Here is a 25,821-nt window from a genome sequence, read left to right as displayed (position 1 = left end):
CCCGGGCAGCAGCACGCTGGCTCAGGGAGGCAGGCAGCAGACACCAGCAGAGGATGGGCATGCTCTTTCAAGGCTGGAAGAGTACTTTTTCCCTCTGTGGTAAAGCCCAGGAACATCCTTGCCTGACCCATTTGACCCTTCCCTTCCTGATGTGCCCCCACCCCATGCCTGTCCCTTGCTCCGTGTGGGAACATTCCCCAGTACACGCTGCCTTCCCCTCACTTCCTTCCTCTCAAGACACCTGGACCTTCCTCCTGCAGCCTCCTGCCACCCCTCATGCTGACACAGGCCAGGTCAGGCTTCCCAGGCCACTGGTTTATTGTCCAGGAAACCAAACAACCCAACAGCCAGCTCAGGGCTGCTGGGGTGACGTGCTCACAGACAGCACAGCCACCAGGGCCCTTGTGCTCTGAGGATGACAATAATTTATTTCAGCAAAACCACCCTGACATACTTGAGGAAAAACAGAAGCAGCAGCTACCAGCAAGGACACCCCCAAGAAAGCTGCAGAAGAAGTATCTTCCACCACAAAACATGTTTTGAAGTTTTGACATGTATTTGAAATTTGTGATTTGAGTCTCAAGCTGTTAGTAGAAGATCCTTTCTTAAATAAGTCAGTTTTGCATGCATTAAGCAACGCAGCACAGAACCAAAAGAAAAAATCCTCTCCAGCTTCAATGCCAGTTGAAAAATTATTGGGAGACAGCCAATATATTTGGGGAAGGTTTTTAAACATCCTCCTTCGAACTAAGATGCCTCATCAGAGATCTGTGCACACAGTACACATCACAAATGGCAACTCCAACTTCACCCTTCTAACACACTGAATTCTAAAAACTTAAAATACCTTTATCTACATCTCTATCCTGTTAAAAATGTGTTGAGAAGCACAAAGTTCATCCCACTAAAACAGAATGTATGGATAAGTGGAGTTCCTTGCTCTGCTCCACCAGCTAGTTCCTGCTCCATGACCATTTGATTCAGGAATCCTGCAAACACAGCTTGGCTGGTTCATTCAATGTGCTCTGTAAAGCAGAAACTGATCACAGAACATCTGAGGTGGAAGGGACCCACGAGGATCATGGAGTCCAGCTCCTGAAGGACCCACACAGGGATCCAACCCACAGGCTTGCTGTAACTGGCACCTGCTCCAGCCCTGAGCTGACTGTCCCAGAATCATTGCACGGTTTGGACTGAAAGGGACCTTAAAGAGCATTCCACTTCAACCCCCTGCCGTGGGCAGGGACACCAGCCACCAGCCCAGGCTGCTCACAGCCCCATCCAGCCTGGCTTGGATACTGCCAGGGATGGGACACCCACAGCTTCTCTGCACAACCTGCCCTAAGGCCTCACCCCCCTCACAGGGAAGAATTTATTCCCAATATGCAGCCTAAGTCCATCTGTTAACAAGTATGCTGGAGTCCAGCTGAAAGCCAAGCCCAGGAGGCAGACCAGAGCACACTGAGGTGCAAAGGCAGGCACTGCTGGCATGCACGGCCTCCCCAGTGCCCCCAGCCAGCTGCTGGGCATCAGCTCCCTGCCACTCTGGGCACTGAGGCTGGCGTCATCACCTGGAAAGCAGAAGGCACAGCACAGTAACCACTCAGCCTGGGGCTGCAGAGGGAAGCAGGGCCATGGTGGGTGCCTGGGGCTGCAGAGGGAAGCAGGGCCATGGTGGGTGCCTGCGGCTGCAGAGGGAAGCAGGGCCATGGTGGGTGCCCGGGGCTGCAGGCACCAGCCAAACCCCCGGGAAGAGCCCACCAGACCCTGGACCCCACAAACCCAGAGCTGAGCCTGAGCTGCTCTTGGGCAGGTGGGATTCCTGCAGGCAAGGGTGGGCAGCCACAGATTTGGCTGAAGGACTGGCTCTCTCAGACTCCAGTGAGCTCCTTTTTATGGCTTCTCAGCTTGCATTATGAGAAGCAGGAAGGGTGAAGTGGTGGTGCCCCAGGCAGTGTTAACAGGATGTGACTCTGCCCTGACTCATCATGCTCCTTCTCCTCGAGGGGAGATGGCTGCTCACACCTGGCTCTTGGACACCTCTGGCCACACTCAGCAGCACAGATCCACTGCTCCCCAAACTTGCACTTCAGAGGCTGCAGGAAGCAACCTCCACACCACACAGTTAGAACTTTGTATTTTCAGAGGATCTTCACAACCAAAAGGACTGAAGACCACCAAAATGCACTCAAAATCTAAAGAATAATACAGCAGTTTTCTGAGGAAGTGTCTGAGCTAGCAGGATTGCACTGAGGTCTGAAGTCCAAGAAATTAAAACATTAAGCCACACAGCTGCAGAATATGACTAAATACACAATTATTGTTCTCTATTTTAGAGTTGAAAACTTACCATGTTTGAATAATCTCCAGTGAAATGTATTTCATGGGAACTGGAAACAATTTGCATTAAATGAACCAAATGAACACCACTGTTAGTGAGTCCACGTGCACATCAGCAGAACTGAGGTGCCTCAGCTGAGGATTGTCTCTGCCAATACCGTGGCTCATCTTCCATCCTGACAAACTTACAACAAAGATTTCCCTGATACATTTCCCTGCCCATCTAAGGCAGTCATTCAGTAGCAGGGATGTCTCACAGACTCACATTCCAAGCAGATGCAACATCCTACACATCTGACAAAGCAATTCAGTTCTCACCAAAGAAACATCCCACAAGTGCTCATTCAGATGGAATTATTCCAGTATTTGTTTTTCAATTACTGGAAGAAACATCAGTGTGGGGGTAAATGATTTTTTACCACTCTCTAGATTTCAAATGAGACACACCATGTAAGACACCAGAATTTTTTGGTATTTATCTACTAAACATCCTCCTGAACAGGGACATGATGTGCTGAGGTACCCCCTCACTCGCTGCAAAGGCAATAATGTAAAGTAGTAACAAGGGAGATTGTTAATATTTAATGTTAATATTTATAATATGTTAATATTTATTTATTTATGATTGCCTGGGACATAATTCTTCTAAAGAAGAATGACAGTTCAGGGAAGTCTGCAGGGGAAGGATGTACTATTGCTGTAACATGCAGCACAGGCACACCAACACCTGGCCAACCCAAGGCTGGAGGTGCAATTAAAAAATGACAGTGAAATTGCTGCAGGCTATGTCTTTGCTAATGTGCCACTGCAATAATTACAAAGTGGAAAAAAAAAAAAAGAGCAATAAATGCCTCTTACAATGGCCAGCTACAGTTGGATTCCAGTCAGGCTCTGCAACAGAAAACTGCAAGTCAGCTGTGGCTGCTACACTTAAAACAGAAACACCAAATGCCTTGAATATCACACCTAGTGAGCCTGGAGTATTGACGTTGAACCTTTAAAAATGAGCAAACTTTATCACCACCTTTTACCTGTAGGATAACTCAGAAATAAACTCATTCAGGGTCTAAGGAAGAGAGCTCTGCGCTGGTGTTGGGAGACAGGAATTCAAGACAAAGTTGTGACACATCAAGTGCTACCAGCAATGTCCCATGAAGAGCAGCAGATATATTTATCACCTTTTGAGGCTTCCTCCCCTCCCCAACCATTTATTGCATCTGGGAGAATGTTTTAATGCCAACTCTGACTTTAACTTTTTAAACTGAAAAACACAAGAGATAAGTTACCTGGGTCTTACACCAGGACTTGCTGCTTGCCTGGAGTGAAACCATGTGTACTTAAATTGCACCCTGGGGTGGATCCAAACCACACAGTCTCCAAACAGGGAGGAGACTTTCCTTCCTCAAACTTGCTGAAAATTATGTGACTCATTGAATGTCCTTTTCTTGAGTCAGCACTGAAACAGAACTCCAGAATTCCCTCTGATTTACAGTAGAGATAAAATACTGTAGGATTGTTGGTCTTTCTTACAGGATGATTAGTGACTGATGCCCTGAGGATGTCTCACCACTAAACCCACATAACTCTTGCACAAACCAAGGCTGCATTCCTACCCCTGCTCCAGCCCTTCCCTCCCTGGGTTCAGACCTGTTGGAGCCCAGCTTTACCATGTCACACAGAGGGAAGGTCATGTGGCTGCAAATCCCATTTGCACAAAGTAAACAGGTAAATAGATTCCAACTTTGAAATCAGTTTTAATCGATTCATTAATTAGTAATTTGTCTTCTATCGCAGTAAAGCAGAGTAGCAGGCTCAGAAGTTGGGGAGTGCTGAAATTTGGAGTTAGGCTGAATGAAAGACTATGTACAATACAAATCAGCTTTCTGTTGTGATGTAAATTTATTCTTATAATTTTTACCATTTATTCATCCCAAAAGACATATTGCATATTTGGAACATTTTTAAAGTAAGAGCCACTGTATTCAAGACAAGAAGTAGTTTTGTCACATCAAAACTGATGACATACTCAATAAAATTATTTTCCAGAGCAAGAACTCCTTACAAGAAATATAAATAGAATATAAACTTCATAAATGATCTAGCATGAAAAGATTAAAATAGCAAATTCATTCCATACTGAAGGCAGTACTTTACCATAGTGTGTGTGCGGTGTTTCTAAAAAAAAAAAAAATCCATGTCCCAACAGTGGGTACTGAAACAAATACAAGTAAGCTTTTGTTACATTTTATTCCAATAGAACAGAATGATGACTTCACTCTTTTGTCTCAGTTTACTGACTAACAGGTAATAAAACACTGCTTTCAGTTTAACCCAGGCTTTGGATTTGCTCATCAGACACGATGAAGGGATGACAAACTTTGGCAGCACATTGGCATTTTCAGTCTCACCTGACGTAACAGAGGAACTACCTCTCCCTGCCAACATCTCCGTTCCCACAGCTGAGAAGCATTTACCCACCAATCTCAATTACACCCCACTCTCTCTCGTGGCTGCAGAACACCAGTGACCATGTCCTGCCCCACCACATGCAAGCGCAACCCCAGAACAGCACGGACACACATCCACATCCCTCGGTGCCCTGGAGTGAGACACAACAGCTCTGGGGATGATGCTCACTGAGCACACTGAGAAACTCAGCCACCTGAACAACCTCAAATTTGAAGTGCTTGGAGAGGGAAGTGTCAGAAATGTGCAAACAACGTGAGGGAAGACAGTAAAATGTCTGATCCTGGGAAAAGGACTGGCTTTGCTTCACTCTAAGATGTAAGAAAATCACAGAACGATCTACAGGAAGCAGTCAGCAAAAGATTCAAGGATGTAAAATAATTCATACCTGTCAAAGCATTTAGAAAATAAAATGGCCCTTTTCAAAGTTTTCTAAAAAAAGAATTTATTAGTGTTATTAAACCAAGACTTCTGTAAATCATGACATTCCAATAAAAGTGATCACTACACTACTATCACTGTTGACTAATAATGTAGAACAGCTGTCAGTTTGGAAAAACTAAATGAAGGAATTATTATATGAATATTTTCCCTATTGTGCTTCAAGAATCAGTTTTTCTCTCATTACTGTTCAATAATGTAGGATCAAGTCTAGAATAAAGCTCCAGAAGTCATCCCTACAAAACCTAAAGGGAATAAAACCTCCTTGAGTGCTGTGCTGAACAGCAATGGGAAAGGCTGCTGCTTGGGCCTGCTGCCTACAGTGGTTTTTACCAAATACTGCAAAGTCAGTACCACAGGGTGCACCTCATACTGGGGTGATGTGAGGAGTACAGTGATTTGATTGACAAGGTTAAATATAGAAGCTAGAAGTCAGTGAATCCCAAAATAAAAGTTCTGGTAGAAAATCAAGTAAGAATACCAAGCAGGATATAAAGCTTATTGTCTATTCATATAATGTTACTATGGTAATAACTGTAAGGACATGTTCTGTTCTGGCATCTACTCTTCAAAAGATAACATTTGGAAAATTAAAATTTGTTTAAAAAGCTGACAACAAAAACTAGAGGGATGAAGAAAAAAAATTTTAAAATTAATTCATATAAAGTAAGATTGGAAGGTATGATCATGGTTTGTCAAATCCCTAGATCAGGACAAGATCTGCAGCAAAAGAACATCCTCCAAGAGAGACGTACCGGAGTTCCATTTTTGGAAGCCAAAGCAAGATGAACTCAAACACAGGACTGGGGATTGGTTTGGGGTTTTTTCTGAGAGAACAGTAGTTGTTCACGTACCTTATCTACAGAGGTGATTGATCCTTTTTCTGAAGTTCTCAAAGCAAGAATTCTTTTTTTTCTAACAAATGCTGAACTTCTTGACATTCTGCTGCTGCTGCAATCAGACTGAAGTTTTATGACTGGGATATCCAGATTAATGATCAGATGAGTTCCCCTTACCTTTACAAATGGGAACTTGAGCCTGTAATGAAAACCTGTGTTTCAATTGCTGATTTACCTTCTGCTGCTGGGAGCCCTTAGTCAGACACTGGTAGCACCCAGCTTTTAAGCAGGAATGGCTGCAGCCCCTCTCTTCCAAGCAGAACTTGGCTCTGGTTGGACAAACCTCTGTACAAACTTGTTGAAAGTGAGCAAAGTAAAAACCCAGAAAATAATCCCCTATACTGCAGCCCAATTCCCCACCAGAGGAGAAAGAGGAATTCTGTGTTCATAAGCACGTGCAAAGAGGGACTGGGATGAGCAAATCAGCTGGATCTGGGGAATTCAATGCAGCTGTTTGCAGGAAGCAATCACTCTTCAAACACACCCAGAGGTATATGCAAGAGAGAAGGAAAGAATATGGCTTCTAATTCTGTTATATGATCAATTGCTATTATTAATAGGAGACTCAAACTTTTGAGGCAGTTGCTAATGAAACACTAATGGTGGATGAGCAGCCACAGGGGAGAGAAGGCCCCTGGTGAAACCTGGCCAGCCCACTTGCAGAGCCAGTGCAAAGGACAGTGGCTTCCCAAAAGCCATAGTGGTGACCTGGTGACCTTTCAGAGCACTCAGATGCTGCTGGTGGAATGAATTTGGCAGTGGATTTGTCACGGAAAAGATTCAAGCCAAAGAAATGATTCTTGCAAGTGGCAGAACCCTATGGATTAAGGCAGGAGACATTCAAAATCTTACATAAAGCACACAAATCTGGAACAGGTAACATACTTCAGAAGACTTGATTAGAAAAATAACTTAGGGATATACCCCAAAAATACATGCACAGGTGATTGATTACCTTTGCTTCAGCTATCAGTTATCTGATACTAATTCTCACTGTTTCATGAGAACTCTTGCAATAGATTGTGCAGGCTCACAATTCTCCATTTAGCACCAAAAAAAGTCCAGACATTCTGCAAAAAGGATGAGGCAAAGACTCTGGAAGAACGCATTTAATCAGCTACAAGGAACAGGAAAATCACACTATATTTTTCACATATTTGTATTTTTAAATAAAAGGCCTGATATTGTAGTCCCCATGTAGGTAAATTCTTTTAGAATTTAAAAACGGTGCCTCACTCATGACACCAGGACAAATCTGAAGAAGCGTTCAGATATTCTAAGATTTATACTAAATCTTCCAAATTGAACTAGCAACTGATAAAACAACTCTCTAACTTTGCTACTATGAGGAACCTTTTTAACACCTGAAACTTCAGTGCAAGCTCAGAGCACTTGTTTTACAAGTGGAGCATCTCACACGTGTGAAAAGCTGCTCGGTATAGGAACTCCAAGGCTTAGCTGATCAAGCCTAACAGAAGAAAGAACCTAAATATGAATGTAAAAGAGCACACACATTCACCATTAAAAAACCAATAAAAACCCAGAAAAGTTTGTGCAAGGAGTCCTTGCAAAATAACTCCACTTGGTGTTTTAGTATCAAAGCACTGAAGAACAGCACCTTCCCAGTTACCCAACCCTTCTCCAGGGGTTCTCACAACAGAAGAGTGAACTGTGCATTTTAGCTCATTCCTCATCATTTTGAACATGCAAATGTCAAGAACTCCTGGAAAAGGCACTGTATTAGGGAACCACAGGTATACCTGTAAGCACAAGCCCCCATGCAATGTGTACTATGCACCTGTGTATAAAATATAAATATGCATACATGCATGTCAGGAAATTAGAAATATTTCTCCTTTAATACAACCATGTTCAGCCTCAAACTGCAGCTCTCTGACGTGCTAAAGATTTTGGAAAACACAGCATTTGTCTTTAAAACAAGAACAACTGAAGCCCCAGGCAGAACTGCTGTGGTGCAGGGCCCCCAGGGAGCCTGGCACCTTCCCTGCTGCCAGGGAGGGACCCCCGGCTCTGCCAGCCCCACCTCCTCAGCTACCAGCAGGGAGGAGGGGAGGGAATGCACTGCAAAACACCTGACACAGGGACAAACAGGGAGTTTGAGATGCTGAAGAGGTGAGGGGGCAGCATCAGGCTCCCTTCCCCCTGCAGGGGCTTCCCTCTGTTGCCCAGGACCTGCAGGCACTGCTCCTCCCCAATCACCCTCCTGCCATGGGCACATCCACCCTGCAGCTCCAACACCTCTTCCTCCTCCATGGCAATCTGCTCCCAAGCCTTCTGTGACTCTCTCCTACCCCACTTCCTTCTGAACACCACAAACAGAGGGATCAGATAGACCAAAACTTAAACCAGCACAAATGTGAAATAAAAGGTAAAAAAAAAAATAAAAATCTTTTGCTCTCACTGGACATGCTGCAGACATTGTGCCTAGTAACTGTGGCAATATCTAGTGCAAAAGAAACTTAGCATGAATCTCTTGTTTTCAAATGACATTCAACTCAAACATGCATAGGGAGAGTAAAGTTATTTTATTAAATCATGCACATCACGTGTGTTAGTGCAAATAGTTTAATCTGTACTCCAGAAATTCTATTGTATTTTTATATCTTTACAAAATAGATTTAAAACAATTAATTACTTAAAAAATGTAATTCTGAAGTTAAGCATTTCAGAACAATATTTGCAATAACCTATATACAAGAGGTACTAAGTACCACTGGCATACGAGTGTTCTGTGGTTGGGTGGCTTCCTGCAACTGAAAAGGATGAAAAGGATGAAATGAATGAACTAAATGACAATAGTTATTTTCTACAAGTCACTTGTGGACTATTTTCTCCAACTAATAATCCTCCCATTAGCAAATCCCATGTAACTTAAGATAGAACCTTTAATTAAAGGACAATGACCCTTAAAACCTCACAAAGTAAATTATATACTAAATTTCTATTTAAATATTTTAACTATCTGTCGATTGCCATAACATTCTTTAAAGCCAATTGAATTGCTGAGGTGACCTCCCTATTTTGAAGTTTCCTTTAGCAGAGCCATATTATTTACTTTACCATTCTTTAACATATTATTTAAGTCTTTAATAAACTTTTTTGACAGAACTGTTGAGCTGAACAAGACAACTACTGTCTACATTTAATTCAGCACTAACTACAGTGATTCCCACCAAAAGTCAGCAAATAGCAATAGTTATAGTACTTAGATAAGGAAAATAAACTTTGTAATGGGGACCACTGCATCATACTTACAGCCATGTGATAAGGAGCCACAAAATTTTACTACCAAATTAAAATCATCTCCACCTGACAGTGCTTCATCAGGTATATGATTCCAATCCCGTAGTATTTTATGTATCTAGATTTTCTCAGCTATCACAGACGTACTGTAGCAGTTCTCTTCATAAAGTTACGTCCACAAAAGCTTATTCTAAAGAGCTTCTCCAGCTCAAGTCAGAAGGTATCAAATGACTGAAAAAATAAACTGATACATGTGATATGTGAGAAGGTATTCATACTTTTAAAGAATGTATCTCTTTAAATATATGAAATTTAATAAATTACATTCAAACTAAAGTTAACATAAGTTGAATCAATGCACTATGTCCATCAAATGACCAAGTACTTGCTCCCAGAAACACCTTAGTTCACTCAAGAACACACACATGCTTACACTCGCACACGCGCACACTAAATACTTTAGGCTGGTCTTCACCATCAGTATCTCTATCTCTTTAAGGCTGGACATGAATTGTGTTTATTCCCAAAACCCATTAATAAAGCAATCCTTATGGAAGAAAAATATGCTTCCTTCGAAGGCGTAGTAAGAGAAGTTTTCTTAAGTCTTGTTCCCAACAGCTCAGTGACTAACAGCAAGTAAAATGATACACTAGTTTAAAAAAAAATAGATCATACTGAAAGGCACTGAGCACACTGCATCTGTTTCCCAAGTATCTGCAAGGTTACTTGGCTTGGATGTCCAAATCAGTATTTTCCTCTTAAGTCTAGCAATCAGATTCTAAAGTCAGTGTCCACGACCCTAGCCATTATAAATAATTTGGTACCAAGAAGCCTGCTTTAGGCCACCGTTATAGTATTCAGAATCCCAACATACTAATTTAAAACTTGCATGAAGTTGTAAGCAAAAATATTGCTCACAGAATGAAGAATCACAATTTTATTCCCTCTTTATAGACAGATACATTTTATACAGTTTAAAGCAAATGACCCTACTGCTGTTCTCACGCAGAGCTGTGCTGTATTAAGAGGTAAAAAGGAAGAGAATTAATCTGTTTTCCCTCAGTATATGAATGTTGCCAGCTTCTAAAGGGAGGACGGTGTATGGATTCAACAACAGTTCTCATGGAGAAGCTCTGGTTAGGCCTGGGTACAGCACCACGGCTGTTACAGCAACCAAAGCTGCCATCACAGGCATCCAAGGCCATTGTCTCTGTGTGGAGAGAAAAAAGAAATCAATATCATATTTGCTCTAATTCATACTAATCAGTTTACCTCGTGGTTCCTGCAAGTGCTGAGTACCTGTTGATGGGCACCACTAGAATTACCCAGAGCCCTGCTGCAGGCCAGCCCTGACCTGGAGCCCACAGCAAACCCCATTCCTTGAGCACAGGAAGCTCCACAGCTCTTCGTGACTGGGGACAGGCTGGAGGACTCTGGGCAGCTCTGTGCTTCCAGGTTTGTACTGCACACACCTCAGAGACATCTGCCACTGAACATGCCAAGGCTTGAGGTGTTTAAAACATCGCTCGTGCCAAGTCAAGGCTAGACAGAGGTTTATGCACATCTTTAACTTTTGACCGTTTAAATCCAGATCTGTGACTTGGTTTGTAGCAGATCCTAACAACACCATTTTTAACAGACTGTCACAACACTGCATGACAACCATGGCATTTTAAGAGGAGGACACACTGAGAGACAAGAGAAAATGCAAGCTGAGAGTTCAGAATACAAACCAACCACCTATTTCTTGTCTTTTTTTCCCCATCTTTCCATCAGTAATAGTGAGAAAAATTAAAGTGTTTAGAGCCAGAGAGGAATTTCTTAGTCCATAGATAGGAACCAAAGCTTGTTGAATTTTATTATTAGAGGCAAACTCTTCATTTTTCATAGTTAATTAAGCAATTAAGTTTTCTTACAAGCCCTAGCATCGCAGCATTGTGCAAAAGGCAGCCCATTTGCTAAAGACAAACTGAGACCGAGTTAGAAGAGGCACGTTCAGGCACCAGTTAGAACAAAATCCATTGTTAGAATTAAAGAAATCACAGAGATGTTAAATGATTAGTGGATTCCTCAGCTCGTCAGTGTCAACAGAATGGCATATTAAATGAAGGGTTTGCTTCAGGTAAAGAAATACCTGTGAGCATTTCACCATGCACTATTTGATACAGAAATGGCACAAACAGGTGAGGGACAAACATACATTGACTGAACAGTAGTGCTTGTACCTTTCGCTACCACAATGGGCCGTAACACCAATACAGGAAAGCCAGGATTAGGCCGATGAATACGGCTGGGACGGGTTGTAATATGGAAGGCTAAAGAAGGGAAGGGATATTAAAAATCACTTTGTGCTATAAATCAATCAGGTAAAGATGATTTAGAGAGGGGAAAATAAGTCAGTAAGTTTTTGTTTGATGTGAAATGTATTAAAGACATCTAACACATTACAGCATTATCTAATCTGGTATACAAAGTTAGTACACCATTCTACTCAAATGAACAGGGTTGTTTAAAAATAAAGGGAAGTAAGCAGAAAATGTTCCAAGAAACCTCTTGTCACAACTTGGAATTTAGCACTTGAAAACAATATGAATGTTAAATTGATTTGCCTGTATCTTATTTATAGTTGGTTTTAGTTTTTCTAAGTAAGAGGAAATCCTATTTGGATTTCTTGAGAGATGGACTCACACCAAATATTGGATTTTTCAGCTATTTTCTTCATTCCTTGCTAGTTAGCCTTTTCCATTTTCCATCACCAGCCTCTGGAAAAACAATCTTTTTTCCTCCATTAGTGAATCAATTACAATTATGTCCACAGGCAAACCCAGTAGTTCAGACATTTCTGTGAGATTGTAACGTGACTGTACAATCCACATCCAGTTACTAAAAAGCAGAGAAGCACATTTCTATCAGAGATACCACGAAGCTCAGCATCTCTGCCAGGTCAGCAGCCTTTTGACCAAACCCAATTCTGAAAATTGATCAAATGCTGCAGCTGGGCCAAACCAGCAGCTGGGCAGACTGCAGGGTTCATCCAGCTTATGGCCTCCTCAGAACCAGCCACACTTTTTCTCAGCTGTGTTCTACTCATGGAAACTACTGCACATTCTGGATGGAACAGCCTCTATCTGTGACATGAAAATTAAAAGCAAAAATGGACCTAAATGCTTTTTACTGTGTCCTTGGAAGACATCTGCTTTCTCTGTATCCTACTCTATATATTTGTGCACACACAGAGACACACAGAGGTTAAGGTCAAACCATGCCAAATATTTTTAAAACTGTTTGTGCTGAAGCTACCTTGATTTTGTTCAGTCGAATAAATAAATGATAAATTTATGCTTAACTTTTCTAAAACATTGTGATTAGTAAGTAAAATCTCATCCTGTTATGACTTTGTAGGAATCACTAATTCATAGAACCTCCAATATGGTTCAAAATACAGGAATATTAGAAGGTATTCTAGTCTTGTTCAAATAATTTTTTTTCAATCAAGGCAAATAATTAACAGAAAAATTATGTGTAACTATTGAAGACTTTTCATGCAGGATTATTTTTGTGTCACGGGTGCCACAAATCACAGTGCCACCTTCCCACAGAAAGCCTGTTGGCAGAAATAATCACAGCAGTGTTCAAAAAGTGCCAGAGGTTTAAATCAACCAGAGCAGCTGATGCTCTCAAACCATTCACATCATTAAATCTGTTGTGTAAAGCGCATCAAGAAGTAACCAGTGGCTACAAGCATGCAAACACAAGTGGTACACCACACTGCTAAGCATTTCAAAAACACAGCACTGCAATCTTTTAAAAAAGTAAAACTTAAATATTAAAACTTAATACTTAATTGATATCCCAAATGGAGTACAGAAGCCTTGTGTTTTCTAGCATTTGATGATTCACTGAACAATTCTATAGATCTTTTTGTAAGTTATACACATTCTTGGCAAATGAAACCAATGATAAATATCCATCACATTCAATGAGAGCACCTCCAAATTATTAGATTTTCCCTTCACAAACTTCTCAATACATAACAAATCTCCCTATTGTCAGAGCATTTAACTACGTGCTTCAATAAAATTGTGCATCTTTTTTTAGAATATGAAGATATGCAAACTCAGACACAGATGGGCTGCAAAAAGCAACAAATCCCACAGTGGGAAGTCACTTTCTGTCCTCAGAAATGAAGTAGCAGATAATGATTCCAGCATAGAGGGGCAATGGTACTTGAAAAATTTGACCTTGGAACTCAGCCCAGTATCCATGATGTTTGAAACAATCCCCAAGATGGATATGTTTTACATTACTGACTGTGAGTAATGTTTGGTGAGCAGTGAGTTTGCCCTTATATGGAGGATGCTCTTCATCACACCCTGACCTCCAGGTTTCAACTGTCACAATTAACTCCTCTTCTGCAAGCAGATTTTGGCAACTGCTGTGGTTTCTGCTTTCACTTAAATACTCACCTCTAATTCTCCCTAAAATTTCCTTTCAGTTTTTCCACTTTCATCAGGTGCTCCAATTTCCTTCACAGTATTTCAAGCCTTTCCTTTTCCCCCTTTTCCACTGATCATTTTGATTCTGAGATTAATGTTTTTAACAGAGCAGAAAATCTCACATTCACCATTATTTATTCAGTGTGATCTCTTCTATTAAAATGGGGTGGGGTTTTAGTGTGGCTGTTTTTGACTTCTGTTTTAAGTAAGTCAAGTAACTCAGCATTATTTGAGCACTGCATAAAAATCCTAAGCAAGGATCAGGTTCCAAGAGAATGATGAAATCATAGTCCTGAAAATATGTCTGAAAAAAGTGAGAAAGACTTTGAATTCTTTACATCTTTGACAGCTCCATGATGTTCAAAGTTTATATTCAAGAATTAATTATGGTAAGGATATTCATACAAACTTTAGGCATCCAGCAGCCAACTGATTTAGAGGATAGAATGTGTAAAACCTTTGTAGTCAGAGAAACAGTTTGCTAAAGGCTGTTAAGAGCATTCATTATCCTCCTGTTTTGTACTGTGCATTACAGGAGCTGTTCACCCTGCACTGGCCACAGAGGCAGTACAGGAAGGCAAAACCAGCCCCCCCAGGGTAGTAAGGCACCTAAAATAAGGCTATGACCACCTTATATGTGTCTGCCACACCCTTAATGTTTGGAAGATATCAGAATCTCAGTAAAATAAAAAGTTGTCTCTAGCTGGCAACTCAGTTCTAATGATACAACCTCTCAAATAAATTGAAAACCAGAAAGCACTATTTTCATTAGTGAATAGAAAGGACAGTTCAGCTGTACTGTTTAAAGCATGAGCCCACCAGGAATAACCATGGTTAAGAAGCATAAGCAAGAATAAGGTGGGAACATCCATTGTAATCAATACTAATAAAATGAGAACAGCTTGAAAAGGTTTACTCTATTCATTTGCATACAGGTTTGTCAGCTATTATCCCTGTATCATTCTTTGAAATCAGAAAATTTTACTTTGTTCTGGTTCACTAGTATTTAAGCCACATGTTTTCAAGAGAGCAGGTATCTAAGGACATACTCAAAACTGTCAAGCCATTGTAAATTTAACTTTCATGTGTAATGGTAATAGTGTAATGATCTGCAGATCTGCACAGGTAGGACCAGAATGAAATTTTGCATAATATAGTACCCAGCTTTTTTCTTTACAAGTCCATCCTTTTCTATTTGACTCTTCCGTATCCCTTCAATCAACAGGACTGCCAGTGTCATAACCTGACTTCCCCACACGTTTGGTACACACTTACATTGTTTCCTTTTTCTTGTAGCAGCTTCAGGTTTTCTTTACATTGTTTGAGCTCCTCGGTGAGTGACTGGTTTTGTTGTTCAGCCACCTCATACTTTGCCTTCAGCTCCGAGAGCACAGTCTGTGTTCTTTCATACTAAAGACAAAGAGAGAACAATCTGTGGACCCCTGGATACCCAGCACATGCTGACATCTGCTTAGCACACAGCTCCCTTTGCCCAGACTAACTCGCCTTGCATCACTGCACATTCTCTTTTCAGAAAAGCAGGGTGGAATTCAGATTACCTTTTTTTCGAAATTAAAATTTTTTGCCCAGCTTAGCAGGTCTAGGACCACTAAACCCAAAGAAATCTAAAGTAAATGCAAAGCCTTAATTAATCTCTCCTACCAATTATTCATTCCCATATTGGAAAGGACTGTAAAAACTACAGAGATGAAACAAAAAATAGGGGAACAAGGAGTCCTTCACACCTGAATAGTGGTCTAGCCATCTAGGCTGCAGCTTACATACCTACAGGTGCAAAATTCAACACTGTATGAAGTAAATCAAACCCTCTTCCCACACAGCAAATTCAAACCTAAGAGCAAGGCAGGCATTAAAAAAATATTATGCCTTGTTACTGTCATGCCATAGTCCTCACTGTGGGTCAAGTACAAACAGTACTGGGTGGATATGGCATGTTCCCACAGAATGGGTAGCTTGTCCTTTTTCAAACCCACATTGCATTTTTTCTATTCTAGCAGTCCTTCTGACTGGGCTTAATAAGGACAGAACCAATGACCTTCAGTACTGGCATTCACCACAAATTTAGAAGATGAGACATCTTTACAAATACTGATCTGATTACAAAACAGAGATTAAGACAACTGGGATTTTCAGATTCTGAGAACTGTAAGGAATGTGACATGGATGAATTAACCACAGAGCAAACAAAAGAACTGCAAAAAAACTAAGAGCAGTGACTGGGGAAACATTCAAAATGTTCATAAGAGGAAGCAAGAAAGTGTTGGAGACCATGGCCTTCTTCCAGACATAATCTTTAGAGGCCAGGCAGATTAAACACATGCTCAGAATGCTGACTCTTCCTTATGCACTTAAAAACCCACTAAGATGTAAGATCTTTGTAAAGAATATGTAGTCCCACTGCCAAATAAAAGAGTTCAAATCTAACTGGGAAGATTAGACTGAAAATTAACTTTGACTCATAACAGCTAAAGAAACTCTGGACCTTTATGTTCATGAAGACTCTGAATAATGATTTACCTGTCTGAATATCTTAAAAGTAAATTCACTACAGTAATGCATGTAAATGAAGTTTAGGAAGTTCTCAAAGAACACATGTATTCACCTGAAGTCTTTTCTTTTAGATTTGACTTCGTATTTTCACAGCTACCATTTAAACTGCTTGCAATAAACACGTGAAAAAAATTACTAGGAAATTTACTAGGAAATTATTTACTAGGAAAAGTAAAGAATTAAAATTAGGAACATTTACTAGGAAAAGTAAAGAATTAAAAGTCCCTTTTCTTTTAGCTTAAACAGGTCAGTCACTGGGCATTACGTTCTCACAAAATAGAAATGTTTCATGTTACCTCTTTCTGAAAATCTTTTGCTTGACTTTCAGCTTCACTGAGTTGAGTTTTCAGACTGGCTGCATCCCGTTGATGTTTTTCTTTCAAAGATCCCATCTGATTTTCAAGTTCCTTCCGAGACATTTCAAGAACACTTATATCGCTGGTCAGTGCTAAACTCTGCTTCTGAGAGCTGAAAAACAAAATCCAATTGATTCCTTATGCATTTTAAATTTACACAAATTGTCTCTTTTCACCCTTGAAAGCCTAACACATTGGTTTTGATGTGTAAGTATCAGCTTAGAGTACTCATAGAAACACAGACAATTATTGCCTCCCTAGACAGAGTGCTGACACAAAAGGCTGGCCGTGGTCTTGTTCTTGAATATAAATGCCCACAGCTTGCTATAATTAACATTTAGTATCTCTTTTGGGAGGAAAAACCACCACCACCAAAACTCTTCAGCTGCTGTGGTACCCCCTAGACAAACCTTGTGTCCTTACCTAGAAAGCTCCTTCTCTTGTCGCTGAAGTTCAGATGTAAGTGAAGTATTTTCCTTCCTCAGTTTAACACATTCAGCTTCCAGAGCAATCCACTCTGCCTTCAACTTTTCAAGTTCATCTGCAATTAATAAGTTAATTCAATTAAGTAAAACGATTTCATGACTGCTTCAAGGAACACCAGCTAATAAATGGAGGAAAAACTGGTATCAGCCATAAATCTCAAATATACTTGTTTATAATCATGTCACATGAATTCTCTCATGAGCACCTGCAAAACATTACATTATCTTCTACTGTTATGAGGTTTATGACCTAGTGCCAGACAAGTTACTTTTTTTCATTAAAGCTTTTTCTAAGGTACAAAGAAGTAGAAAAAAGTCTTTTTATGGGTCAACTCTAGTATTTTAGAAACAGTGGTAGAAAAGCATTTAAAGCAATAAGCTTCAAGGCTTGAAAATAGCAAGAGAATCACTCATACCATGCCTCTGTTACAAGGAAAAGAACGTTTAAAGCAATAAGCTTTAGTGACACTTTGGTAGAATTAAAGTCAGGAGCTCCCCCTTAACAGGCTTAAACTATAGAGAAGTTACACAAGTCTTCTTGGAAAAATTTTGGCAGTATGAATCCCTCAAACTGTAATAGTTTTCATGTTTTCTAAGTGGAATTACACTTGGTCTACTGATATCAAAGAGTACCTAAGTTAATTTAGGCACAATTGACAATAACTGATGAGGTTTGATGAACTGTTATTGACAATAACTGTTTAATGAAGCACGCAAAATGTCTTTTGTAACACCACAAGCCTTGGTACACAAACAAACACACATAGGTGTGTGTAAACACACACAAAGACAGAGTAAATGACTACAGAGGGTCACAGAAGCAGTGATTTGAGTAACTGCCATCCACCACAGTGAGCAGCATGCTCTGGCACCCATTCTCTCTGACATCCTTTCATGCAAGTACCTTTCAGGCGAGAGGCCTCCTCCCTCTGCTGCTCCTCACACTGCTGGCATTTGAGCCTGAAACTGGATTGCAGAGTGACAATTTCTTTTTCATAATCCGAGGCATCTTTCCTCCACCGGTCCAGCTCCGCTCGCACCGTCTGCAGCTCGGCTTGCAAGGTGGAAATATCTGTGTCTCGTTCTGAGGCTGCTTTTTCTGCTACTTTTTGAAGTGACAGAATCTCATTTTGAGCACTGACTAGTTCATTTCGAGTGGCTGAAATTTCATTCTCCTTTTCCTTGCGAAGATTCTCAATTTCTTCTTGTAACCTTCGCAACTGGGCTGGAAAGCAGAGATCCATGTTAATATTTTCTCAAACTGTATTTACAAAAAACCTAAAAAACCATACCTCGCTTTCTCAACACAATGATATTTAACAGGATTAAAGAAGCCTAATGCAATTGAAAAAATATATTTATCCTGTCAAATGCTTTACCCTTAAAGAGGCAAGTATGTGGGCCACGTAATACAGAGTCAAAAGAAACAAAAATTCTGTCTGGACAAAGCTTCCTTAGACAAGGCTGTGCTGTGTGTGTGATACCAAAGCAACTTTCCAAAATCTGAACACAAGATTTAGATCCAACATCACTGTAAGCAAAACAAGTATTAGAGGACAAGGACATTGGGGCTTTCAGGGAAAAGAGGAAAAGCAAGAAAGCTTCTGTCACAGGCCAAACATTTGCAAAGCTATACTGGAAATGCCTGCCTGTTCAGCAGTTAACTTGTGATGTCTATAAATATTTGAGACAGAATAATTTCTACTCTGTTCTCAACATGCAGTAGAGCAAATAGACATTATTTCTTTGCAAAAACCATTTTTAAAAGCACAAGATGAATTTTAAATTGAAAGGGACAGCTGCACCATGTATACCGAGCTAGAAGGTCCTTTAGCATTTTAAGCTTACTGTAAATGTGAAGCAGTCACATACACATGAGGCTACTTGACATTTCTGCACAAAGCAAACTTTAAATTATTCCTACCTAAAATGCTTTCATTACTAAAGACATCTCTGAGCACAATTTTTCATAAAAACATAGACAAACAGAATCCAGTGCAAACAGTTAAAAAAAAGTACAGTGCAGAGGAAAGGGGAGGATGAAAGAACAGGAGAACTACAGTTATAACACTGATGGCAGCAAAGTGTTTAATTTGCTGTTGTTCTAGTTAACTTATTTAAAAAAAAAGTATTTCATTGATTTCAACATGTAAAAAAGCAATTATTAAATTAATAAAAAATTACTCACAGAAGAAAAGGTAAAATTCTTAAGAGCACATGAAAAACTAATGTAACATACTGTGGGTCAAAATTACAGATTTAAAGTTGTATGGTTCAGAACCAAAGAGCAAAACAAGGACAGTGAAAAGCATGGGGAGGATAACCAAGGCTGAGTAATCTTCCTAGGTTACTTGTATTTATTTTTGTCATCTCAATCCATTATAGAACATGACAGGAAGAATGTGAGTAAGTCTTGCTGTAAACTGATAGAGCATCAGAGCTACTCAAAAGAGACCTGCACCTCCATGACAATTATACTTGATGTTTTTCAGTAGCTACATATGCAGCAATACAGAAAGAATTCATGTAATGGTACAACCTAGAAACTTTGTTGATGTAACATAGTTGATGTGCTATGAAGAAGAAAAATTCACCTTTTTTGTGTCCTCCTCTAAAAAGGCTCCAGCAAGGCATTTATCTCATTAAATACACTAAAGAACCTGTGAATTACCCAATTCCCCATTTTGAAGGAAAAAGACAAAATGGGGAAAAATGTAGTAGTTATTATATACTGTAATACTTAAGAGTTATTATAGACAATAGTACATTAATTTCATGGCAATTCTGTGTAAGATGAAACAGTCTATCTGTTCCATAACAAAAACATTTGCAGCATAATGGATTTTGAAACAAATATGAGCAAAATGAGGCTTACTACGACCTTGTTAGAAAATAATTTCTACAGGTTTATACTAACAGAAAGTAAATGAAGCAGTGGGTGAGAACAACCTGACAGTAGAAAAACAAATGATGCATCAGCAGTTCCCTTTCCATGCATCCTTACACCAGAAGCTTTGAACCTACCAAAATAATATGGACTAAAACACAAAGAACTACAACTTGCTAATACAGCAGGTGTCTGAGCAAAGGAAGGCAAACCATATCTTCCTGACAGCATTTTCTTCATCAAGCCAAGCTAAACTCCTGCTTCTTGGTGCTGGCAGCATTTCAAAGAAAAGTGATTTTTTTATCCTGTGCATGCTGTTGATGAACAACTCTCCCTTTATATGTTCAGCCATGAAAACAAGCAGAGCCTTGGACCGAAAATCCAAAGACACACACAAGTTCTAAATTAGGTGGAATTGTAGAAATAACTGACACAGGAAAGTCACTACTAACAATATGGGAATGGTTTCTGAAGCATTGGATATAATTTGAGAGGACAATTAGAAAGAAAACTTCCATTACATCTCTCGTTTATGTAAGGCATTACCTCATCTAAACTGAATGCTTTGCTTCTTTCACTTTTTAAAATAAGGAGCAACAAGTTACTTGAATTTCCTTGCTCTACCTATGTGCTCATCTAATGAACCTGACACGTAGAGACACGACCTCAGCTGCTTCTCTGGCACTCTCTCTTCTCCATCACAAAGCCAACAACACTGGCTGGCCTAAAACACTGATTCCCTGAAAATACTTCTAGAAATGTTACTTCATGAAGCTGCCAGTTGTTTTTTTTTTTTCGTTCCCTGCCGTTCACAGGGGCTGCCAAGAGAATCCTGACAGCTTTTCCCAAACTGTGAGATGTGTCACACCCTAAAAGTTTGGGAAGCAGCAAAGCACACAGTGAACATCAGAACATTCTGAACTACAACAGGGAGAGGAGGAAACATTAGCAAACCTCTCTGAGAAGGATCCAGAAAACAAAAAAAAAGTACTGAATTGAGAAGAGGAATCCTGCAATTAAGTTTGGCTCTGTCAAGCTTCTACTTTCATTCTCTCTTTTTTAGGAAAAAAAATTTCTTTTTTTTTTTGTGCAGAGAAATAGCTATAAAACATTTTCTATTTTTTGTTACAGCACTTACTACTTGGAGAATTCTCATTTTTAGCAAGACAACACTCAAAATTAAATTGCTCCTCTTGTTCTGAAGATGAGCATTCTTTAAGCTTCTTTTTTGTACAAGAGCAATGACAGAAAATGTCAAGGTTCTTTGCTGACAGTCACATAAAACAGATCTATTACAGAAGTTTTTCAGTGTAACTAGGACATGACAAGTACCACATTACCCAACAAACTACTGCCCAGAAAAGAATTTTCTAGGGCTACTTCGACTTCCTAATAAAGTCAGGACTGTCAGTCCACCTGTCTGTCTGCTCATCTGCCTTCCAGACATTTTTGGGTCCAAAGCAGATAAGGATCCCACAGATGAAGCTCCTGAGTTTTGTAATAACCAGTGGCTGAGTAGCTCCTCAAACTAACACTTGCTCTAAGGAAATTACAATGTAATATAGCCTTTTTTGACATTAAGACTGGACAGACTGACAGACTGTTGGCCAATCAGCTGACTCAGAAGTTGTGTAAGTCATGGGATTACATCCTGCTGTATGCATTTTGGGCTGAAAAGAGCACAACTGAGTATATCAATTTTCAAAAAGGCGTGGACAGGGTCTCTGTTGCAGCAACTTTACAGCAATCTCTGATGGTGGATGTGGATCTGGATGAAAAATTTCTTTAAGAGGATCCTATAAGGAAGTGAGGAGACTGACTAGCACAAAAACACCTATAGCTTCAGAGTGCTCTGCAGGCAGTCTCATTTAGAACTGAGAAAGACTAAAGGGAGATGAAGAAGAGGTACCTATTACAGATTACATCTTTTGCCTTTTTAAAGTTACTATTACAACCATAGGAATTTAAAGGAAACATTCCACAACAACATTCAAAGATATGGTGAAAGAAATCAGATTTAAAACATACACTCAACTAAACATTCTCCTTTCTAGTGACTATGATGCCACAGAAACAGCCAAAATTACATAGCTTCACTAAAGAGTGGGGGAAAAAATTCCTACCTTGCAGAGCATTTATTTGCTTGTTGGATTCTTCAACTTGCACTCGATATGCTTTTCTCTCTTCTTCCAAGAGAGCTACAAATAAAAGTGAAAATGTGCCCAAGAGTTTTTGTTAGTAACATGAATTTCACCTGTGTAATTAATTTTAGTCACAATCTCTCCTTAAGTGAAAAGATTAGACAAACATATTACTTCAGGAAGTTATCAAAGGTAGTAAAACTGTGTAAGTTGTTTAATAAAAGTTAATACTAAGACATCATTCCATTATTGTGGTAGTATTACAATGAATTTGAAATTCATATAATCTGTTGCCTGATCTGAAAACTCCGTGTGTGCTAAATGCAAACTGGCATGAGAGGAAGGAAATAAAGAAAGGCTGTAAATATAATCCCTAATGAAGACTGAACAATATGCAATTAAACTGAACTATACTATTTCCTCTTAAAAACAACAGAGCTACATAGCTGATAGGATGATCTAACAAAGAGCTACCACTGAAGACATTCTATTACATCCAGTAGCTAACTGAAATAAGGATGAAATATACTGAGTTCAAGTATGCATTCAATACTATGAAAAGATCTTGGTTTATCTTGAACTACCTGATATATACAATTTCCATGAATACCCTACAGAACCAAGTTGATCTGGGTCTCACCTTGAAGTTCAAAGCATTTTTGTTTACTTGTCCTAGCTAGCTCTTGGGCTTCAATCAGCTCCTTGTGCAGTTGCTGAATTTCTTGCTTAGCCTCAGTCTCTGATTGTGCACCCTGCAATTCATCTGATAAAAGAACATTTTTTTTGAATCATAAGTTTGTACAACAGCTTCATTTGCACTGCCATGTGCTGACTGGCAACTTTTTACACAAATCTTCAAAAGTTAGTTAAACTTAAAATTAGATTAGGCAAATATTAGCAAGAATATTAATATACTTTTTAAAGTAGTAAAACATATGCAAACCTTAAATCATTCATAACACATAACATGCAATATAAAACAAAAATTAACAAGAAAGGATTAGAGTTTTAAAAAACACTGTATAAATTGGCAAGGATTTCTGTATTGATAAAAACAAGGAACAACAAAAGCCTAAAACAATCCTTGACTGAGTTTACAACTTGTCTCTTTTTAAAGGAAGCTGCCCTAAGCCTGTCTCAGTGCACAGGCTCAGGCAAGAGCTGCTATTCCATGATTCACTACTGCCACCCACCCACTGCATTGCTAGGCTCAGCCTCCCTCCCTCCCTCTGGGGGCCAACAAGGAAAGGAAAAATGTAGGGAAATTGCCTTAAATGAAATTAAGAAAAAGAAGAAAAATTCCAACCTCCTTATTTCATTCAGTGGCCTTAGTAAATACTAAGTTAAATACTAAAGTTAAATACTAAGTTAAATATTGCACTTGATTATTTTTTTTAAACTATATCTTAAAACATTAGGTATGTCTTTAATATCATTCTGAAAATATCATAAATCTAGGCACATTATTTAAACTCTAAATAAAAACATTTGTTCTTCCCCATAAGTTTTGTATTAGCTAAAACACATATTAAATGCCTCTTGGGCTTACAAGAGATGACTTGCAGTCACAGACAAATAAAATACTTTTACAGCTGAAGTTTTGGAGGAATTTAAAAGAGGAAAACTGAGTATTTGTTACTAAGAGCAGTGTCCTCTAATGGGCACACATTTAGAAATTAGATACAGGAACACTCCAGCCTGCAGGCATCTGCAAAGCCAGGAACAGCATCCAGCACACTCTCATTTACTAGATTTTCCTTAAGCAGTGTCTGTGCACAAACTGGTCTTTCAGGAGGCACAAACAACACTAATAAACTCTATAGGTAGAGGGCTAAAACTTGATATAAAGCTTATTTGGTGAGAAAGGTAAAGGAAGGAAATTGGTGAAAGAATTCCAGCTGTGCATCATGGGAGAGGGTGGAAAAAGTTTACAGAGTTACCTGGTCAATAAACGTCTGCAACTATAGAACACATGGATTTAAGATAAAAGCTTAGAGAAAAGAATACTTTGTCTGGACTTTGCATTAATATGGAAAAAAAAATGAAAAGAAACTATAATTTAGCTCATCATTATACTTTTGACATTCTTACTTAGTTGTATATGTTATCAATAAAGTAATTATAGATTTTTTCTTGGTCTCTTGGTTAACAAAATTGTTTAGCAAATCATGCTGAAGTCTTCATACTGCAGCTCTCTAAGGGGCTGTTCTTCCTGCTCTCACAGTAATGAACTGGTGGGTTTGAGCAGAGCTGAGAACACACATGTGCTTTCAGACTTTTTCAGAATGAAATTATAAGAGCAGAAAGAACAGAGAGGATGACATATTTCATCCAAATACTTTGTTTTATGGTTTGTTAGCTCTAAATCCAAGTTTCTCTTTACTGAACATGTTTTGTTCTTAGCTTCTCATGGATAAAGATTTAGGGCAATTAGACTTTCAACCCTCTTTAATGAGACTTTTCAGAAGAAATGGATGAGGAAGTCGACAAATTATGCTCAAATCATGCCTGATAAAGAGGCAGTGTCCCAAATCCAACAACAGGCACCCTAAATGAACTTTTATGGTGGCAGTGTTTTCTAGTCAATGAAAGCACACATCATAAAAGACAGTACTGCTTCAAAAGAGATGAGAGATAAACTCTTTCCTACATCAACACAAAAGTGGAATTTCCATGTGCCTGACATGCTTCTAAATCAAAAGCCAAGAAATATAAGCACAAGAAAATATTTGCTTTTTAGTCTTACCCAAACTGAAAATTAAGTGTCTTGTAGTTCAAAGCAAATATAGTTTTGGTGCTAATTCTAGTTTGAAAAGTACTTCTTCAGTGAGTAGGATTGTACTATTTACAAACAATAAAACTAGTAAATATCATCACCCTTAGAATGAATTCCCTTTAGAAGCAAATGCACGTCATGATGAACTGTCCTCAGAGAAGGCTAAGGAGTTACCATTAATTACAAGGTGCCAGAAAGAATTAAATAAAAAAGAAAAGGTCAAATACAGCATTTTTAATTCCTCATTCATTTTTCCACCTCATGGAAAATTTTAATCTGTGATCAGTTTGTTTGCCACACTTTAAGAAGTGTTCTCAATTAACACCACTTTGTTTCCTACACAAATATAGCGATGCTTCCCTTAACATTGACTCTAATTGTAATTTTAAAATTGTTTAAAAAACTTTTTTAAACAATTTTAATATAATAGAAAAATACAGAAGCACACATAGGCTGTGATCTTAACTAATCCTGTATCTGTATGTGCCTGGCCTGTGGTAGCAACTTTATGAGCAGCCTGATATTTCTTCAAGCCTCACTTCTGAAAGGTCACATTCAGAATTTTGCAGGATTTCTCAGGTTATTCAGAAGACAATTTTCAGGGTACTCTGGTGAAGTCAGACACAATTACAACCCTGAGATTTTTTTTAGCTTCATAACATCCACATGTCATATATTTAAAATAAAGTATCTGGTTAT

At 39.2% G+C, this 25,821-nt stretch overlaps 1 protein-coding gene across 40 annotated transcripts in view; it reads right to left on the bottom strand.

The window, feature by feature from the left end:
• Positions 1-25,821, bottom strand: part of LOC120514026 (sarcolemma associated protein) — a 92,690-nt gene that overhangs the window by 7,796 nt on the left and 59,073 nt on the right. For 21 of the 40 annotated variants that reach the window (XM_039734033.1, XM_039734043.1, XM_039734042.1 and 18 more), the window contains 7 exons: positions 22,987-23,109; positions 22,329-22,403; positions 18,223-18,543; positions 17,257-17,374; positions 16,774-16,945; positions 15,182-15,316; positions 4,218-10,620 (listed from right to left, as the gene is read on the bottom strand). In XM_039734033.1, the coding sequence (XP_039589967.1) occupies positions 10,531-10,620; positions 15,182-15,316; positions 16,774-16,945; positions 17,257-17,374; positions 18,223-18,543; positions 22,329-22,403; positions 22,987-23,109 (1,034 nt within the window). In that variant the 3' untranslated portion in view covers positions 4,218-10,530. Of the gene's footprint in view, positions 1-4,215; positions 10,621-11,635; positions 11,726-15,181; positions 15,317-16,773; positions 16,946-17,256; positions 17,375-18,222; positions 18,544-22,328; positions 22,404-22,986; positions 23,110-25,821 lie in introns of those variants that run through there. The other 19 variants (XM_039734034.1, XM_039734037.1, XM_039734048.1 and 16 more) reach the window with 5 other exon arrangements.

The sequence above is a fragment of the Passer montanus genome, unplaced genomic scaffold (assembly GCF_014805655.1).
Source record: "Passer montanus isolate IOZ18808 unplaced genomic scaffold, ASM1480565v1 scaffold9, whole genome shotgun sequence".
Lineage (NCBI taxonomy): Eukaryota > Metazoa > Chordata > Aves > Passeriformes > Passeridae > Passer > Passer montanus.
This window is presented reverse-complemented; position numbering and strand designations above follow the sequence as displayed.